General features: G+C 44.8%; 1 protein-coding gene across 2 annotated transcripts; it reads left to right on the forward strand.

Moving 5' to 3' along the window:
- The first annotated feature begins 424 nt into the window (after positions 1–424).
- LOC109527482 (axin-2-like) lies at positions 425–15,217 on the forward strand. 2 transcript variants are annotated; one of them, XM_019889462.1, is made up of 11 exons: positions 425–673; positions 1,974–2,918; positions 4,721–4,861; positions 7,292–7,394; positions 8,747–8,887; positions 9,888–10,309; positions 10,425–10,574; positions 10,670–10,903; positions 11,043–11,144; positions 12,000–12,125; positions 14,985–15,217. In XM_019889462.1, exons 2-11 carry the CDS (start codon positions 2,086–2,088, stop codon positions 15,109–15,111), a joined length of 2,379 nt encoding a protein of 792 aa, XP_019745021.1. In that variant the 5' UTR covers positions 425–673; positions 1,974–2,085; the 3' UTR covers positions 15,112–15,217. The 2 variants fall into 2 exon arrangements, with proteins under 2 accessions (XP_019745021.1, XP_019745020.1); XM_019889461.1 differs by lacking the exon at positions 425–673 and adding an exon at positions 877–1,226.
- Positions 15,218–16,664: the final 1,447 nt, after the last annotated feature.

The following is a 16,664-nucleotide window of genomic DNA, read 5'->3' on the forward strand; positions in this document are numbered from 1 at the left end:
GATTGTGTGTAAAGCCATAATCGACAAGCGCTTTTTGTGTTTCGTTGTTCCTCAAAGTAATTGTGTGTAAACGCTGTGAGAACACATTACAGTGGCGGAGTCTAGTATTGGGTCGGAGTCGGCAGATGACTTGTAACGTTCAAAAGCCTCAGGGACTTAGCTCGATTGTCTGTCTTTGATAAGGTCCTAGTATACAAGTGAATTATTTCGCTGCTCTCACATGTATTTTAAAAACGTGTTTACCCGGAGATGTATGTGTTTGAATCAGTGCAGTGTGACGCCTTTAGCGGAACCGTTTGTATCGGTTTGCCTGCATTTTATTTCAAATGATTATATGGCATTTTCTGAGGTAAGGAACTAGTCGCGTGTTATGTATCTTCCGGGACCACGCCAGCCGCTTTCCTTTGAAGTGCACACTGTTAAACCTTCAGCTCAGTTGGTTTAGAAACATCCGTGGTGTGGTGTACCAGCCTCTCTCGTTTCTTGACACTTTACCTGGGCTGAGGCTGAACAAATTGAGGAAGACGCCTGTTTAGTTAAATGTACGCCTGGGGAATTGTCCAACTTGATAGGACGGAGGAGAAAGCGCCGGGTGCGATGACATACAGACTGCCGGGACTGGCTAAACTTTGAACGATTTCGAATGTGGCAGGCTGGTGGGGGAACATGGATGGTAAGTTGTATCGAAGCTGTTCCACAGGCCCCCTCTCTTGGCCGCTTTGATGTGCTGCTGCTCAGCTTTGAAGTTGAGAAAGCGGAGCTGTGTTTCTTGTTTGTGGGCGAGAAATACGGCGAGATAAGAAGCTTATGTGTCTGTGTGTGCTTGTGCGCGCGCGCGTACACGTGGCTCAGATTTAAAAAAAAAAAACGACCATTTATCCGTCTGCGCGTCTCTTATAGCTGGGAAAAAAGTGGGACGTATTCTACAGCGGGAGCCCCCTCCTTCTTTTCTTTTGCCTCCTCTAGATTTTGACACCCCCAGAGAGCTACATAGGGACTGAGCCTGCCACTTCTGAGGCCATTTGTTGAATAGGGGCGAAGGCTATATGTTACACTGTTTAGCTCCGAGAAGGGACACGCGTGGCACGGACGGCGCTTGCGGCGCACGTTCGCAGTTTTGTGTGGGATTACTTGTCCTTAGAGTTGTGGACTGCCATCATCTTTTTTTAAAAACATGGATTAACTCAACTTTTCAAATGCACTCCCACTGGACATTATCTGCGATGGTATGTTGCATTTTACAAAGTGTTGATAATATCGTGCGCCTTGTTACAAACTCTACAGTTCTTCCAACATATACTTGTAATTGTTCTTTATTTAATTTTCTTGCTCGTCCAGCTGTGACAAATACGTATTTTTCCCCTTTACAGTCAGAGACGTTGGCAGTCGTTATAAAGATGTGACTATAAAACCGTAATAGCCTCTATTGACAAACAATTGGTTATTGATTGTTCACGTTTACGCTCAAACGACCCGATTTGCCAGAGGGGCTGCTCAGCCCTGATTTGGTTTTACTATTGGCACGTGAGATGTACTGTACCGCGTCTTCACGCGTACCTGGAAAGCTGTCGACAAAATGTTGGACTCCGAATGCAAAACGAGTCCGTGTGACTTTGTGTGCGTGTGATACCGGTGTATGATCCTGTCGCAAGTGGGAGTGAATTGGAAAGGGAGCCAAAAGGAAAGCACGTGTCAGAAAAAAAATGACAGAATCTGGTTATGGTGAAGAGTTAATACTCTGTTTATTCTTCTAATATGGTTTGATGTGACAGATCAGTGCACATTCAGAATGCGGGCTTCGTTTGATGTCCCATTTAGATTATAAATAGACAAATGGAACGAAAAAAGCTTTTCGTTTTCTGAACCTATTGAGTTTTTTTTTTTTTTTTTGAAGAAGGTCTGTTTACTTGATGTCTTCCTTTGAAGTTCAGCAGGATATGTCTTTGATTAGATCAATACTTTGTGTGTTTCAGAGTGAAGAGGAGCTGAGAAGCTCCCCCGCTGATTTTAGAGAGTGAGTAGGATTAGACTGGAGCTCAGTGGAGGCACCACTGCACTCTCACACAGGCAGCCGGAGCTGGAGCCATGAGCAGGGCGCTTACGGAGCACATCAGCAGTAGCTTCCGAGAAGATGCTCCTCGTCCTCCGGTACCGGGAGAGGAGGGAGAGTCGCCATGCTCCATACCCAGCCGGTCTGGAAAAATGAAAGCCCTTAATAAGGTTAAAGATAACACCACTGCCGCCGCGCTCCCCGGCTCCACTCCACGGAGGAATGAGGATGGATTGGGGGAGCCGGAGGGAAGTGCGTCCCCAGACTCGCCGCTGATCCGGTGGACAAAGTCTTTGCATTTTCTTCTTGGCGATCAAGATGGTGCTCACCTCTTTCGGACCTTTTTGGAGCAGGAGAATTGCGTGGACACTTTGGACTTTTGGTTTGCTTGCAACGGTTTCAGGCAAATGGACTTAAAGGATACCAAAACAATGCGAGTTGCCAAAGTTATTTTCAAACGGTACATCGAGAACAACAGCATTGTTTCCAAGCAGCTCAAACCAGCCACCAAGACCTACATAAGGGATAGTGTTAAAAAGCAACAGATAGACTCGGCCATGTTTGACCAGGCACAGACAGAAATCCAGTCCAACATGGAAGAGAATGCTTACCAGATGTTTTTGACCTCTGACATATACCGCGAGTATGTGCGCACTGGCTGTGAGAACGCAGCTTACGCGAATCATGGCACGCTTGGCAGCCTCAAGCTTGTGTGTGGATATCTTCCACCTCTTATGGAGGAAGAGGAGTGGAGCTGCCATGACCTGAAGGCAAAGGCTTTAGGTTCTATGGTTGGACTTTCAGCCAAATCCTTGAGGGCGACCGCTGCCATCCGGACAACAGCTGAAATTCTGGAGAACAGTTGCAGGTAAGAACAATGTTTCCTGAAGGATGTGGCATAGTGTGCCGGCATGTTTGTTTCTACGTTTTCATTGGCTACTTTACTCATGTCAGTTCGTGTAAAGAGGGGGGGGGGGGGCGACAGTTGATCAAAGGGTCCCAGAATAACATTCTTTGTTTGTGCCCTCCTGCCTTGCAGTTAGTTAAGGGGTTAGAGGGCGGGGGTGCATTGGGTACAAAACATCAATGGAGCTGAGCCTTCCTTTTAAGTAAATGGTGTCTCGCAGGTAACTCTCTGCTGGCTTCTTCCAAGTTTCCTGTGCTTTGAAACCCTTCCTCCGGTTCAGGCATGACTTCACACACCAAGTGCCAGACTATTACAGCTAGATGGGGGAGGGGGGGTGGGCAAGTTTTTCACTGAAGCAGTGTGGGTTTTTTTTGCTTTTTGCAATTTAACAGTTTACGCATTCATAGCGTGTTCATCAAATGTCTATCAGCAAACGAACCCCCAGCGAAGCTAAAAACCCTTGTCAAATCACTACTTGTGGTTACCAACTAGATCGAGAGACATCATACTTTTGTTGGGAAAAGTGTTTTGTTTTTTTAACAGTACTTTATCGTCTAATTAAACAAGACACTGTGGACTACAGAAACATAGAACAGTACTTGTCTATGGCGCTGTTGCTCAGAGATCATTTTTAAAAAGTTGTGGTTATTCCTTTGCATGTCAGTGTCAATGCTAAAATAAGGATTCAGGAGACAAAAGCGGTTCTTAACGGGTATTTTTATTGTTGTTTTTAGTTTTAGTGGAAAAATTACTTATCAAGCAGAAAGCCACCTTTTCTCCCTTGCACCACTCATACGCCCCCCCACCCCCACCCCTTCTGTGGCCCTCTCCATGTCTGTAGGTCAACCCATTTCCATCTCAAACATGTGGAACTAATTTTGGCACTGCACAGATTCTCTGTTCGAGGATTTTTTCTTCTTCTTAGATCTCCCATACGCAACTCCGAAGTGGTAAAAACATCCCCACTTCAGTGACATGCGATAGTTTATGCCACTACTTTGTGTGTAACTGTAATTTAACACTTTTATCTCTCCTGTTTGGAAAATAAATTGCTTGTCGGAGACTAAGCATGCTTTGCAGGAAGAGACAAGAGGGGAGGAAGTGAAGACAGCAAGGGGGATCGTGGAAGCAACAAGAGATGCAGAAAGAGAGTGGGGGTGCAGAAAGCCCAGCTGTGCTAAATACCTGACTCTTTGCGCGGACCTTACAAAGGTCAGGTTTGTGCTTGGGGCCTAAAGCTTTAGTCATGCTGGGGTTCTCCTCTCAGCACTCCCAGCAGAAGGCATTCTCATAAAGAAAGGGGCCCTCCTACACCCTGTCCTTCGCCTACACCCCCCTCGCAAACGCTCAAGTTCCCCCTACCTCCTCTTCCTCATCCACCCCCTTCGCCACTACAACTGGAATGCAACACAACAGGAGAGTAGATAGTCGCACAGAAAGAGGGGAAGGGAGGATTCTCACACTGTAGATGGGCAGAGCAAATGCGAGAAGAGGGAGAGCAGGCAAGGGACGGACGGCATGAAAGAAAAGAGCGAGACGGATCTCCTATGTGGATGAAACAGTTTTGTGGAAATGACTCATATGACAGAAATCTACTGAGGACATCGCCAAAACAAATTTCAAGTTGTCCTGTTTATCTTCTTAATTGGACCGAAGGCACACCAGAAGCAAACGTCAATCGTGTGGCATGTTCTCCGACTCGGGTTTGCACGGCAACACTGAAAAACCTCACATTAAAATGTCAATTCTCTTTTTCTTCACAGGGCCCATCGTCGAGGAGACAATGCCAGCCCATATTTTGTCAACTCTGGCTACATCTTGGCTCCTGCCACCAGTGCCAATGACAGTGAGATCTCCAGTGATGCCACGACGGATGATTCACTGTCAATGACAGACAGTAGTGTGTAAGTGCGATTATAAAGATGCACTCCTCGGGAGATAAAAAGTAACCATTTTCAATCTTTGATTCCACCAACTGGTCACATTTCTGTCGAGGTTATTTTTATCAGCTAAATATGTTTTTCAACACACACATTCAACACATTTCTAGTTAAACAAGCAGGGGTGCGAAGAAAAATATTTGATCTTGTAGATTAACAAGACCTTTCTATGTGGCCGGCAGCTGGAGCGCGCTCCAAAAAAATGGCCTGCAATAATGTAATTAAACAGGTAATTCTTCCGTTAATGTGGCGTTGCCGTGGCTTCAGAACTGCGAAAGACATTATTTCTAAAGACCTTTTTGGAGTTTATTTTCTGATACATGACTTGCGGGATAGTAGGGGGAAAAATATGAGCTTGTCTTGATGTGGGTGGGTGGGGGTGTTGCTTCATTCCTCAAATGTGAAATTCATCCCTCCCACCCCCCCTTCTGCCACAACAGACCTGTTCCCCCCCCCCCCTCTTCTTCTTCATATTATCTAATCGCTCTTCTCTTTGAAGAGCTAAAGGAGAGGGGGAGGGAAATGGCCATTTGGGCCTCAAGACAAACTCACTGAAAAATGTTGGCACCAAATGAAAGGAGGGCTTACTCACATGGTGGGTCGGTTTCCTGCCACTGACCTCTGTGGCGTGCTGAGATCATGTGTCTGCAAGGCTTTCACATGGGTTACTCATTGATAGACCTTGGGACAGAGAAACTCCCCCTTGGCCAGACTGGTGCACCCCCAAAAATCACTTCCATCATGACCCAGCCCTCCACAGTGTCTCTCTTCTACCCTCCAGAGCCTGTTGCGGGAGTGGTGGGGGCTCAAAGTGCAAGAGAGTGAGAAAATAAAGTGCGTGGAGTATAAAGGGCTTAACTGAATCGCTTTCAGCCTATTGTTGGGTGAGGGGGGCTTAGGGGGATAAAAGGGTGGCTGGCTGCTTTGAAAATGACTTGCACAACTGAATAGGAGATCCCCATAAAGTAAGGGCCCATGAAGCCGTGAAATAGTACGTCTGTTTTCGCTTCCAAAATCTACACAAAGCATCAAGCTGCCAAATTGTATCTCCAGTGGGCAGACAGTTTGGGTTGATTCAAAACACAGCGGGGTAGGCCGTTTGCTCGATTTTGTGGTGATAAGAGGAGATTTCTTGTCAGACCGTCTTTTTTAGTTTCACGTCACTTTTTTTGACGAAGGATGACTTATTGGTGTTGGAGAGACAGCAGTTTTGATAGCGGGGGCAGGCACTCTTTTCACCTTTAAGTATTGTGCAATAATGCCAAGCTAATACTAATTGGGGAGGGGGGGGTTGCCTCCAGTTTCTTGAACATGGCAGTTTATCAAATGTCTTTTAGTTCTCAGGAGAGATGTGTGTCGCAGACCTTGGTGTCTCCTGTCCTTGACTCCAGTTGTTTTTGTCTTTCCACCCAAATGGATTTCAGTAATACAAAAAGAGTTTCTTCCCTCTTTAATTCGAGGGAACAATTTGATTCGTGTTTAAAAGGCATTGTGCACGTTTGAATCTCATTTCCCAGATAAAGAACAAGAAGGAGGATTTTGGAGTGGGGGGGGGGGATTTGACGGGGGCTTCGGTTTTTGCTTATATCTTATTTATGGATTTACTTGGACGCTGGGGAATGTTGCAGCACCAACTTCAAACATTACCTTATCTTACAAACCAGCCTTTTGATGTTGCTTAGATCAGAGGCTCACAGCAAAGCGCTTGCCAAACGAAGATGGCAGTGGGTGCATATGTGCATGAGTGTGAGATTTCAAAGCAGTAGCAGAAAAGTAGCGTTTGGGCTAGGTCAGATACTTCTGAACAGCCAAAATGGCCAAGATAATTGGCTCAGCTTAAGTGGCAACTGACTCGAAAGGCGAGCAAACTGGAGAAAATAACATTCCCATAATAATTGCTTAATTGTCAGCAGGCTAGAATAGAATGTCTTCCTAATGACATGCTCTACGTTGCTCATACAAAAAAATGCCTAGCCAGCTACTGAGATGACTGCATAGTATTCAGCATTTATTTAAAAATGCTGTCAAAGTGGACAGGGACTAATCTTACCGGGGGGGCTCTTTTGAAGTTCACAGGAGGGTGTTTAGCATATCTCACCCATTGTTCTGCTGGGTTTTGTGATAGGCGTTTATGTTGCCTTGGCTTCAAAAGATGTGAGGCCTGTTGACTTTTCTCTACTGTGAATAGCGGTATGCCATTGGGTATTAGTCACTTTTCTGTTGAACAGCTTTCCAGCTGTTTTTTTTTTCCTCACAACAAAGATTGGCAAATGGCCCTAAAGTACCATCAGTTGGCAAGAAAGTATAGCAGGACCAGCAGAGAATCTGAAAAGTTTGGTTTATTTCATCTGAAAGGGACTGTGAATGTTATTTATTTATTTTTTTACTTTACAGAGATGGAATCCCTCCATATAAACTGGCCCCCAAGAAGCATCTCCAGCGAGAGATGAATCGCAGTGTCAAGATTAATGGCCAGATTACACTTCCCCACTTTCCAGTAAGTCTTAAAAAGTTTTATTTTTGTTTTTTAATGTGTGAGACTGATTGTATTGCTTCTCTTCTGCAATGCAACAAAAAGTCAGCATAGTTGTTGGAGCGAGTCCAGTTCACCGCCACTTGTGTACTGTCACTTGAAGCCCAAAGCCTTGTCCTGTAGTGTTAAAGGAAATCGCAAATACCCCAAAGCTACCCAAATAAGCTTGTCAATACAGGACATCTAGACGTCTCCCTATTATTGGACCTGATTGAGTCCTAAGGGGGAGGGTCAAAACCTCTGCTCTTTTCAGATGGGGATCTGTTTGATGTAGAGCAAGAAAATCTAAATGTTGCGTACAAGTTGTGTGCTTTCTCTGCATGTACTTTACAATGCTCAGTCCCCATATTTCCCCTCCTCCTCCTCGCGTTTCTCCATTTCAGTGTCTTTTTTTTCCCTTTCCCACTTGCACTCTTTTAATGTTTCCCTCCTGATTTGGAGATGGCTCTGACTCCCATGATGTACCAGCCCTAGGCAGGGGGGGCCCCATGTAGGGCTGGCGCTCCTTTGCCAGCAGCTTCACTCGCCTTTCTTCTTTATCCCTTCATCGTGTATACAAAGAGATGACAGAAGCAACGAAAAAAAGAGTCAAAATCAAGAAAGCCAGGGTTCCAAATAACAGAAAAAGAGAAGGTACATATATTGAAAGTAGGATAATGTGGACTAGCGTGTCTTTGAGCTGCCCTGCATGCAACTGGAAAATGAATTACTACTTTGTCTTCCCGCTATTTGACTCGTCTGTCCTCTCCTTGCCTTTGTCCCGCTCCTCACTGCCACCATGCAATTGCACATCTCAATCCTTATTATTTTCATGCTGTTAATTTTGTCACGCTTCTCTCATTTTCCTCTCTTCTCTCCTCGCTCCCTCTTTTCCGTCAATATCTGGCTTTTATACGGAGGTTTAAAGCTGTGTGTCCCTCCCACCCCTAGTGTGCGTTTGATGTTTGACAAGGGCCCTTTGAAGTGCGCTGACTTCAGACGCTGCCGAGCTGATGACTCGGTTGGGCTATAGAGGGTGCAGGCAGGGGGCCGCCCCTCCAAGCAACGAAGCAACTGCTACCCAGCAGCCTGGCACTGCCAAGGGCACTGGCCATGGGGAGATCTAGGGTGTGATGGGCAATGAAGAAGGTTCAGATTAGCGAGGACAAGGGCATCTGGATCATGCTTTTTGAAATAGTTGCAGGGTTTTTGGAACTAAACTGGATTAGGACACAAGGGCATCGGATTAATGTGCCATGTTGCATCTGTCGGGAGCACTTCACAGTTACGCTACCTCACGTTAAAGTGTCCCTCCCACTGTGCTGTGTACCTTGCAGAGGACTCATCGTCTGCCTAAAGAGATGACCCCCGTTGAGCCTGCATCGTTTGCTGCCCAACTCATAACGCGGCTTGAGAAGCTGAAGCGAGAACAAGACACCATGAGCTCTTTGGCGGAGAGACTACAGCAGATCCAAGAGGTAGAGGCACACACCCACACAGCTCTACATTTCCTTTCGGGATGGAACCATGACAAGTGCATATGATTATTTCACCAAAATCATTGACCACTGATAGCATATCAGTTGTCCTTTATTTTGAATACAACACAATCTCAAAGAGAGCGTTCACGGTGCCCGCCTTATTTCCTTCATTCTTTACATGCAGGTCAATAATCTTTTCTTCACTGTCCACTGCACTCTTAATTAAAACCTAAAATACGGCTAATCTTCTGGCCAAATCTTTATTTGTCTGATGCTTTTGTTGCTGTCTCTACCTCTCCTTCGTCGTCATCTTCTGTGATTATTTCCTTTATCGCTGTTGTGGCACAGGGAAAGTGAGCAAGACAAGATGCTCAAGATGGGAGTGACGATTACAATTTGAAACAGTAACACTATCTGTCTAAAATGTTCTTACAGTTTATCAGGAACCGTAAACCATTATATCTCCCCTAGTAAGTCAGCATGACAGTAGTGCTTAATACACAAGAGCCGTTATGCCAGATTTGGTGTGTCGAAGAAGAAGGATGAAGCCAAGAGATTTAAAAGTCTGTCTACTTCTTGCCTTTTCCACTCTGTCCCTCCAGTATTTGATCTAGTGGAACTTTTAAAAGTTATGTTTCTCAATACTCTTGAGAAGTTTTTTTTTTTTTTTAAATAGTTAGCACTTAGCTACTCTCTAGTGGCACGTTTGCTGAATATGTGTAGTGCCAGTGTCTTTGTTATGCATAGGCGCACTGCATTATAGATGAAGCACACCCAAAGCCTGTTTGCGATGATAACAGTGTGGCAAAAGGAAATTCAAATCAAGTGACGCAGGCTTTTACTCTCACTGACTTGTGAGGATGATAGATATACTGTACTGTAAGTTGGTGTAGGTTGAAACAAAAATTCCTCAGCTTGCTGCTTTTCCCACATGCCGCTGTGTATAAGTGTTTCTTTGAGTCCTTGATTGTTTTTATTTTTGTATTGGCCTGCACAGGAGGAGGAAAAAGAGGAAAGCGCTGATCTCACCAGCAACATCTCCCTCCATCAGCCTCTTCTTCCATCTGGTAGCCAATGTGAGGAGGACCCCCAAGCTATCCTCGATGATCATCTGTCACGGGTCCTGAAGACGCCGGGCTGCCAGTCACCCGGTGTGGTTCGGCACTCACCGCGCTCACACTCCCCAGAACGGACCGGTGCCTTGGTATCGTCAGACCACGGATCCTTCTTTGGTGCTTATCCTGGCTCTGCCAAAGCTGTCGTGTCAGGCCGGCAGTCCACAAAACACACCCATCACCACTATATCCACCATCATCATGCTGGGCACAAGACGAAGGAGCAGATTGAGGTTGAGGCAGCTCAGCGTGTTCAGTGCCTCTGCCCTCCAGGAGGCGCCAATTACTCTGACGTTACCCCTGTGTGAGTGTCAACGCAAACCATCTTGTCACTTACTGTTCGTTCGCACTGTATTTCACCAAAAGGACCTTCCTTACTGGAAGAAGCTCTTTCTTAACGCACCTCTCTCCTCCTCCAGTCGCTGCAGCACTTTGTCAAGGCGGCAAGTCAGATCCTCCAATGAGGGCCTGTCATCACCATGCCTTCCTCTTGATACCACTGACCGATCTCAGAATGTTTGGCAGTGGATCCTGGAGAGCGAGAGACAGGGCAAACACAAGCCTCACAGGTAAAGTCTCTGTCAAGCAACATTGGCCTCTGCAGAACAGTACAGTATTATCTTGAGTTCATGTTGGACTCTTTTTTTTTTTTCCCCTCTAACAGCTACCCCATCCTTAATAAGCCCAACCCACTTGATTTTGAGACCCTGCCTGCTCGAACTCACTCCTTATGGGGTGGGGGTGGCATTGGTTCCGGGATTAACCTTCGTGGGCACCACCCCGGCCATCCATTTGTACAGGACCCAGCCATGCCGCCGCTGCCCCCACCCAACACTTTAGCACAGCTCGAAGAGGCCTGCCGTCGACTGGAGGAGGTCTCCAAGCCACTAAAACCCAGGTAGGACTCCACTAAGACTCCGATATGTCATGACAACAAATCACACTTTTCCTACATCTGATTCGAAAGTGGTATCCACTGATTTTTCATCAAACAAATTAGAGTACTCACGACCATTTTATCTCACTGACTTTAAAAGGCATTCAACAGCGTCCATCAGCCTGAGAGACCAGAGCCACCCAGCCATAGCCTTCCCCGCTGGAGGCAGCTCTCTAGCCGCTTCTGGACTACAAATGGACGAGTAAGGATTTAAATCTTGTTCTATTCTATTGTTTGGACTTCGTTCGTGTCACGCTCGCTGAAAGTATTTTACTCCTTAGCGCCATACTTTTTTTAGCATTTCTGCTTTCTAATAGTCTTGATTATCATCCTCTCGGGGGCCATTTTTTACAAGAGACTGCTTTTTTTTTTTTTTTTTTTTTTTTTTTTTGAACATAAAAACATATACAGTAATAAATTGACAGAAAGTAAGGTAAGTAAAATAGTAAAAAGGAAAAAGAAATCAGTCATCATTCAACACAATTATTACGTTCAAGGGAGTAGGAACTTTTAGTCGGAACTGATAAGAACTGTCTATGTTTGTTTGATCGTTCACACGACGACTGCTTTTTGGAGAGCCAGCACACAAATGTCTCTTTCGTGCAAGTTTTTGGAAAGCCCCGGTGTTGCCGTATGTAAAGGCGACTTCGTCTTTTCTAAAACAGGACATGGCGCCTTGCTCCTTGCAAAATTTGAGCAAAAGGTTGAAAAAATAAGCAGTTGGAGGGCGCTTGTGGTTGGAACACATTATGCAAATTATTGTTATGTGGAGCTTCACAACTTTCTTGTTCTCATGTAAGACAGCCAGCAATGATTTCGTCACTCAAGACCCTCGTTTTCCTTTTTCATCATTCGAGATTACTGTAGAATGTTAACCAACCTCGAAACTCTTCCATCTCACATTCATCACTAGAAGTGAATAAAGATACCGGTCGTAAAACTGCCCATTGAATTTCTAGAACTTTTGCTATGCCGTCCTTTTAATGTCATCTTTGATTGAAGAATAAATGTCATCAAAAGTACAGATGTTTGAAGCATGTCCCATTTGTCTACATAGGTCAAGTGACCTCATGGTCACCTACTTCTTCTGTGGCGAGGAAATTCCTTACCGGAGTGTGATGAAGACCCACTGCCTCACCTTGGGACACTTTAAAGAACAGCTTAGCAAGAAAGGCAACTACCGGTAAATACAGCATCGACAACCTAGCTAGGTTCACACGATACAGCGGTACAGAATCAGGCTTCCAAAGTAGTAGTAGTTGTAGTAGTAAGGGGTTAAGACTGGATTTTCACTGCAGGTCCAAGTACCCAACTCTGACATACATGTACTATTTCAGATTTTTTTGGGAATGTCTATTTACATGAGCATTTCCAGTGACACCAAATCTGATACCACTGTTAACACTCAAGGAACACATGAAACAACCTCACAAAGAAAGGCGGTTGCTCAAATTGCACATCCCTGTACATAGAGGAGAGTCTAAATTGGGCGGTGGCAACACTGAAGTAAACCATAATGCATGAATAATAAAATCTTAAATATTACATCAGTTGATTTGGCCTGGACTGACTCTTCCCCCGCTAGTTTAAATGAGGGTAACTTCAACACTATGCCACTGGCCTCAATCATTTTCCCTATTTCATGATGGACACCTTTTTAGTGAGCCATATTTAGTGGGCTGCGCTGTCACTGCACTTTAAATTCAATGTTATGTAGTCGATACGTCAGAGGTTTTTTTTTCCGCATTTGGCAGAGGCCTGATTCCAATCTGAGGATATCTGATTCTACATATTATTTGTTTGTTTTTTGTTTTGTCTTGACGCTGCCATGGCGCATATTCAAAGTGTGCCACTTGAAAGCTAAAAGGCAGAACGGCGGCCCACGAACCATGCAGTAAAACCCATCTTTAGCATCGATTGTTATTAGTCATATGATCGTAAGCTAAGAACCGAGTGTGAAGTACTGGAGCTTCTGAGTTGAAAGAAACTGGGCTGATCCACTGAAGGGGGGTGGGGGTTCTGCAGCAATTTTGTTTGCACATCTGTTCCTGATTTCCATGGTAAGGCAGCCTTAATAAAATGTCTTTGAAGCCTGATCCATTTTATTTTGTGCACAAAGACTGAGAGGCCTTCAAATTCCGATTCCCCATTATTGCATCAGGCATTAAAATCAAATGTTGCAAGCTTCCTCTGTAGCTCCAGCCAGCGACCGAAAAAGAAATTCTTAAACTCTTGTTTTTGGATTAAATTTGGTGGCCAATCAATGAAAAAATAAAAAAAATAAAAATGAAGAAACACATTATTTGTCACAAGTTAATTTGTGCGCACACACACGAAAAAGCCTGAAGGCTTCCTGTGCTGTCTACATGAGGTTGCAGACCCATCTGTTTGTTAGGAGAGAGAAACAAGTCCTTGCACCCCTGCTAACCCAAAAACTCTTTGAGCAGCAGCAAAGAAGAGGGAGGCGGACATGAAGAGTTTGGCTTCAATAGCAGCAGAATGTGTGGAGTTAGTTAATTTGGACATGGCAATGGTACAGCAGAGAACAGTATGCGGCAGCCCTGCCAGACAATATTGGTGCCAGATGTTGCAAAGAGGGAGAGAAAAAAAAAATCGACCACATAAAACATGTTCCAATGGAAAGGCTTCGTCTGTCTCTCTCTTGTGCACTGACACAAAGAGATGACTTTGAGGCATTTGTGAGAATGTAGCATGATGTTAAATCGAGCAATCGTAGTGAGATGAAAATTTTTTTTACGAATGAATGAGTGTCTGCAAAGTCGAAAAAAGAGCAAATGTCATTTGACAAAACCAGTCCAATTTTCACACGCAGAGCTGTGCAAGTAGGAGCCCCGACGCTGTGCTCATACATACCACCTTTAGTTATTGTATGCCCCTCACCCATGTACATGTGGCGTTCAATGACTGAGATGAAAATTTGCTCGTAAAACGTCTCCACTTTACATCTTTGTATTGCAAGTGAAACCTGACAAATAAAAACTACACAGCCTTTACATATTTTGTACTGTGAGTAGTGGTGCATGCCCCCCCTCCACCCCATTGCAAAGCTTATCATTAAATCCCCTCCTGCTGATCTGAATCAGGCTTGAAAGTAAAAAAGAGAAATCATTAGGAGCCTCGGCTTCACAATCACTGGGAGCAAACTAACCCTGGGAGTTCTCTCAGCTTGAGAGAAGGAGCGGGATCGCGAGGTGACCCGTGACCTTCAGGAGACACCTCCCAGCACCCTAAGCAAAGCCCCTCGGGCTCTGCCCAAATGCAATATATTGCTCTCACTCACTGAGTCAGGACAGCCTCCACTCTAAACTCTCCAGCCTTTATATCCGCCCCACTTCTGCCTTTTCCCTCACTTTTTTTGCTGGTGATGAATACGATCCCGAGTGTATGTGTTTGTATGTGTAAGGGAGAAACATGGGGATCATATGTGCTCATGTGCAAGCAGCGTGCTTATGCTTATGCAGACTCTAAGGCACCTGAAATGTCAACCTAAGTGACAAAAAAGGCCTACATTTGACAGCAAGTCCAATTAGAAGCTGAAGAGTTGTAAGGGGGGGGGGGGTCAACTTAAGACAGCTTCTAATTAACCCTTCAACTTTAATAAGAGGTTGCAAAAAGATAGGCATCTGTTGAATGGCCAGCAGTCATGACGAACAAGAGGATGTGCAGAGTCGCGTGCACCACACACACACACACACACACACACACACACAGCTTGGATTGTGTTTAAATGAGTTGAGCTGTGTTTGTGCAGCGGTGTGAGGTGGAGTCGCTCTCTGCCTTTGAAGTGTGCAGTATGCCATGAAAGCGATGACTCAGTTGCTTTGAGCTCGATCCGTTTCTGGCTCTCTTGGTGTGTCAGTGTTTCATTTTGGACTAAAGAGAATTTCGCGACAGTGTTTAAATGGACATGGATGCATAGGCTCCTTTTCCTGTCAGATGATGTTAGCGTGTGCTTGTTTTGTCTTTCAACACCAAAACGCACAGTGCATTTTGTCATACTTTCTTTTTGTCTCCTCCACAGGTACTACTTTAAGAAGGCCAGCGATGAGTTTGAGTGCGGTGCCGTATTCGAGGAGGTGTGGGAGGATGCCTCGGTTTTGCCCATGTATGATGGCAAAGTCCTGGGCAAGGTGGAGAGGATGGACTAAAAACACGAGCAACATCCTTGTTGCCAAAAGCTAAAGTTCCGGAAAACTTGAGGAAGGGAGTTTTGTCATGAACTTTATTTCTTGAAATGATGAATACTAAGCTAAACACACACACACACACACACACACACACACACACACACACACACACACACACACACACACACACACACACACACACACACACACACACAGAGTTAATATATCCAGCACAAGGAGTGATTGAAGGAAGACGAGCCAATGAAGTATGCCTAATCCAGAGGAGGGGGGCTGTCCCTCCCTGAATTTCTCAACCAACCAGCCTTAGAAACACAAGGAACGATGCGAAAAACTTTCAAAGACCAATGTAAGGTGGGGGCGGGGGGACCCCTGACCACTTCTTGAATATATAACCACTGTTGTGATGCGTATTGAGAGACTGTTGCGCGTTTACACTGACAGGCGGGTCATGTGCAACGGACTAGCAGGAGGGCTGGAGACGCAGCACCACGCCAGCCAGCCTACGCTTCAGCTTGCTACATAGTTACAAAAGTGTTTATACATGTGCATATACATAACTTGCATATATGTATATATACATGTATTGTATATGCGTAGTGTCACAAGTTGAAGGTTTATAGTGAATATTTATTGATTTAAAAAAAAAAAAAAAAAGGACCCCTCCCAACCTTGTTCTTGCCCTCCCAATTTCCAGCCAAAAGGCAAGGTGCTTTGAATGTTGGGAGACTACTGCGGTGAAATTGTTTCATATTTTGTTTTGTCTGATCTTAGTATACATACATAGGATGCGACGCTAGCCTAGCACCTCCCATTGCCTTGTTACCTTCTCTGATCCAAATTGCCATTCTTTTGTGGTCTTGGGGTCGAGGCTTCTAATGGTCAATCCCAGTCTTATATGCTGCTGAAAGTTTGAAATGCTAGTTCTGTCACTCTGGCGTTCCCTTCCCCCTTTTGCCTGAGCTCACTTTTTGTGTCTTTAGGCTGGCAACAGAGCTCCGTTTTTGTGTTGTGCCTTTGTTTGTACACCCGGGCTTTGCATGGGGGTTCGGGGGTGGGGGGGGGGGCATACACACAGAGCAGAGATGTGGAACACAAGTTGTACCATCTCATAATGGTCGTATTTACAGCTCATGCACCAAAATGATTTGAGCGAAAAAGAACAAGTTTGAGAGGGGGAGAAAAAAAAAACGAACAATGAAGAACAATGGCTCTGATATCCTTTGAATGTTGCTATAGTGATTTCGTATTTAACAATACCCCTGTATACATTTGTAATTATGCATTGGAAAGTATGGATACTGACACACGTGTTGCACATCAGGAGTATACGCTCAAAAACAACACTTATAATAAGAACACACAATTGCTGGTGTTTTAAGAGTACAGCGCCTGTGCCTAAATGGATGCCATACCATGTGCTACCCTGTTTCAGGGTTTTAATATATATCCCTTGGTTTTCAGAAGGGTTTTTTTTTTTGTTGTTGAAAAGATATTTTTTATGCTTTTAATATCATGTAATCGTGTTTGGTTGTTTGTTTTTTACACCACAGCCT

The sequence above is a fragment of the Hippocampus comes genome, unplaced genomic scaffold (genome assembly GCF_001891065.2).
Source record: "Hippocampus comes isolate QL1 unplaced genomic scaffold, H_comes_QL1_v1.1 scaffold86, whole genome shotgun sequence".
Classification (NCBI taxonomy): domain Eukaryota; kingdom Metazoa; phylum Chordata; class Actinopteri; order Syngnathiformes; family Syngnathidae; genus Hippocampus; species Hippocampus comes.